Genomic DNA, 984 nt, shown 5'->3' with positions numbered 1-984 from the left:
GAATATGATGTGTCATTGAATTAGGTTTTGATGAATTGCAAAAGATGTTGTAAAATGTGGTAACACCAAATTTTCTATATGTTTATCATGGAAGGTAGATCGATCCTCAGTTTTTACTTTGTAATAATTTAAACACAACGAGTTAGTCTAAGAAAGCATCTATATAAGCTTTTGTTTTGAATATAACATTGATTAAAATTAAAGGAAAATTTTATTTTAACGTTTAAATGACTATATTAATTAATTCATAGTAAATTAAATTATTTTTTGTTATTTTCAAGAACAAATAAATCCAAAAATAGAAGATAAAAACTTAAATTTAACAAAGAGTGTCTATAATTCAATATATATATATATATATGTAGATCTATTCTACAACAACCACATAGAAATATTAAAGAGAGAAGTCAAAAATACAACTGGTTCTTGATAATATGATGATAGTCTTTAACACGCTTTGGTGCATAAACAACAACGTAAGGCTCCGTCGAATTCGCAGTGACCTCTTTCAAATTTCTTGAATTGGCTGCAGATGATGGTACAATTGTTATCACTAAAGCACACACCTGAGAAACGATCGCTCCGTGTCTTGCATATTTTATCCGCCAAACCCATCTCTATATATATGAAAACACATTTAAGCATATCTGTGTTACTTAGAAATTAATTTCTATCATAAAAATGTATACTAATTGTGATATAACAACTAAATTCACATATTATAATGTATGATAATTTATATACTATATAAAGACATGAGTATTGAACCTGTAGTGGCAGCAAGAAAGATAAAAGAGATCAGGAGAATGGATGAAAGAACACGGTTTGAGAGCTTCATTTTTTTTTTGAGAGAGGGAATGAATATTCTCGAGAGATCGTTGGAATTAATTAATTGTTGTGTAGGAACAAGAACTGTTGTTGGTGGCACAAGGACTCAATATCTTACATAATATTTTAAATTTGTTGATAACCAACTCATAAAAA

At 28.3% G+C, this 984-nt stretch overlaps 1 protein-coding gene across 1 annotated transcript; it reads right to left on the bottom strand.

Annotated features, from left to right (window-relative positions):
• Positions 1–244: 244 nt before the first annotated feature.
• LOC104779504 (defensin-like protein 8) lies at positions 245–984 on the bottom strand. The gene is made up of 2 exons (XM_019244377.2): positions 769–984; positions 245–617 (listed from the first exon to the last, which is right to left on the bottom strand). The coding sequence occupies exons 1-2, from the start codon at positions 836–838 to the stop codon at positions 448–450; spliced, it is 240 nt and encodes a 79-aa protein (XP_019099922.1). The 5' UTR covers positions 839–984; the 3' UTR covers positions 245–447.

Source organism: Camelina sativa, chromosome 4, assembly GCF_030686135.1.
Source record: "Camelina sativa cultivar CO46 ecotype springtype chromosome 4, ASM3068613v1".
Taxonomy (NCBI): domain Eukaryota; kingdom Viridiplantae; phylum Streptophyta; class Magnoliopsida; order Brassicales; family Brassicaceae; genus Camelina; species Camelina sativa.
This window is presented reverse-complemented; position numbering and strand designations above follow the sequence as displayed.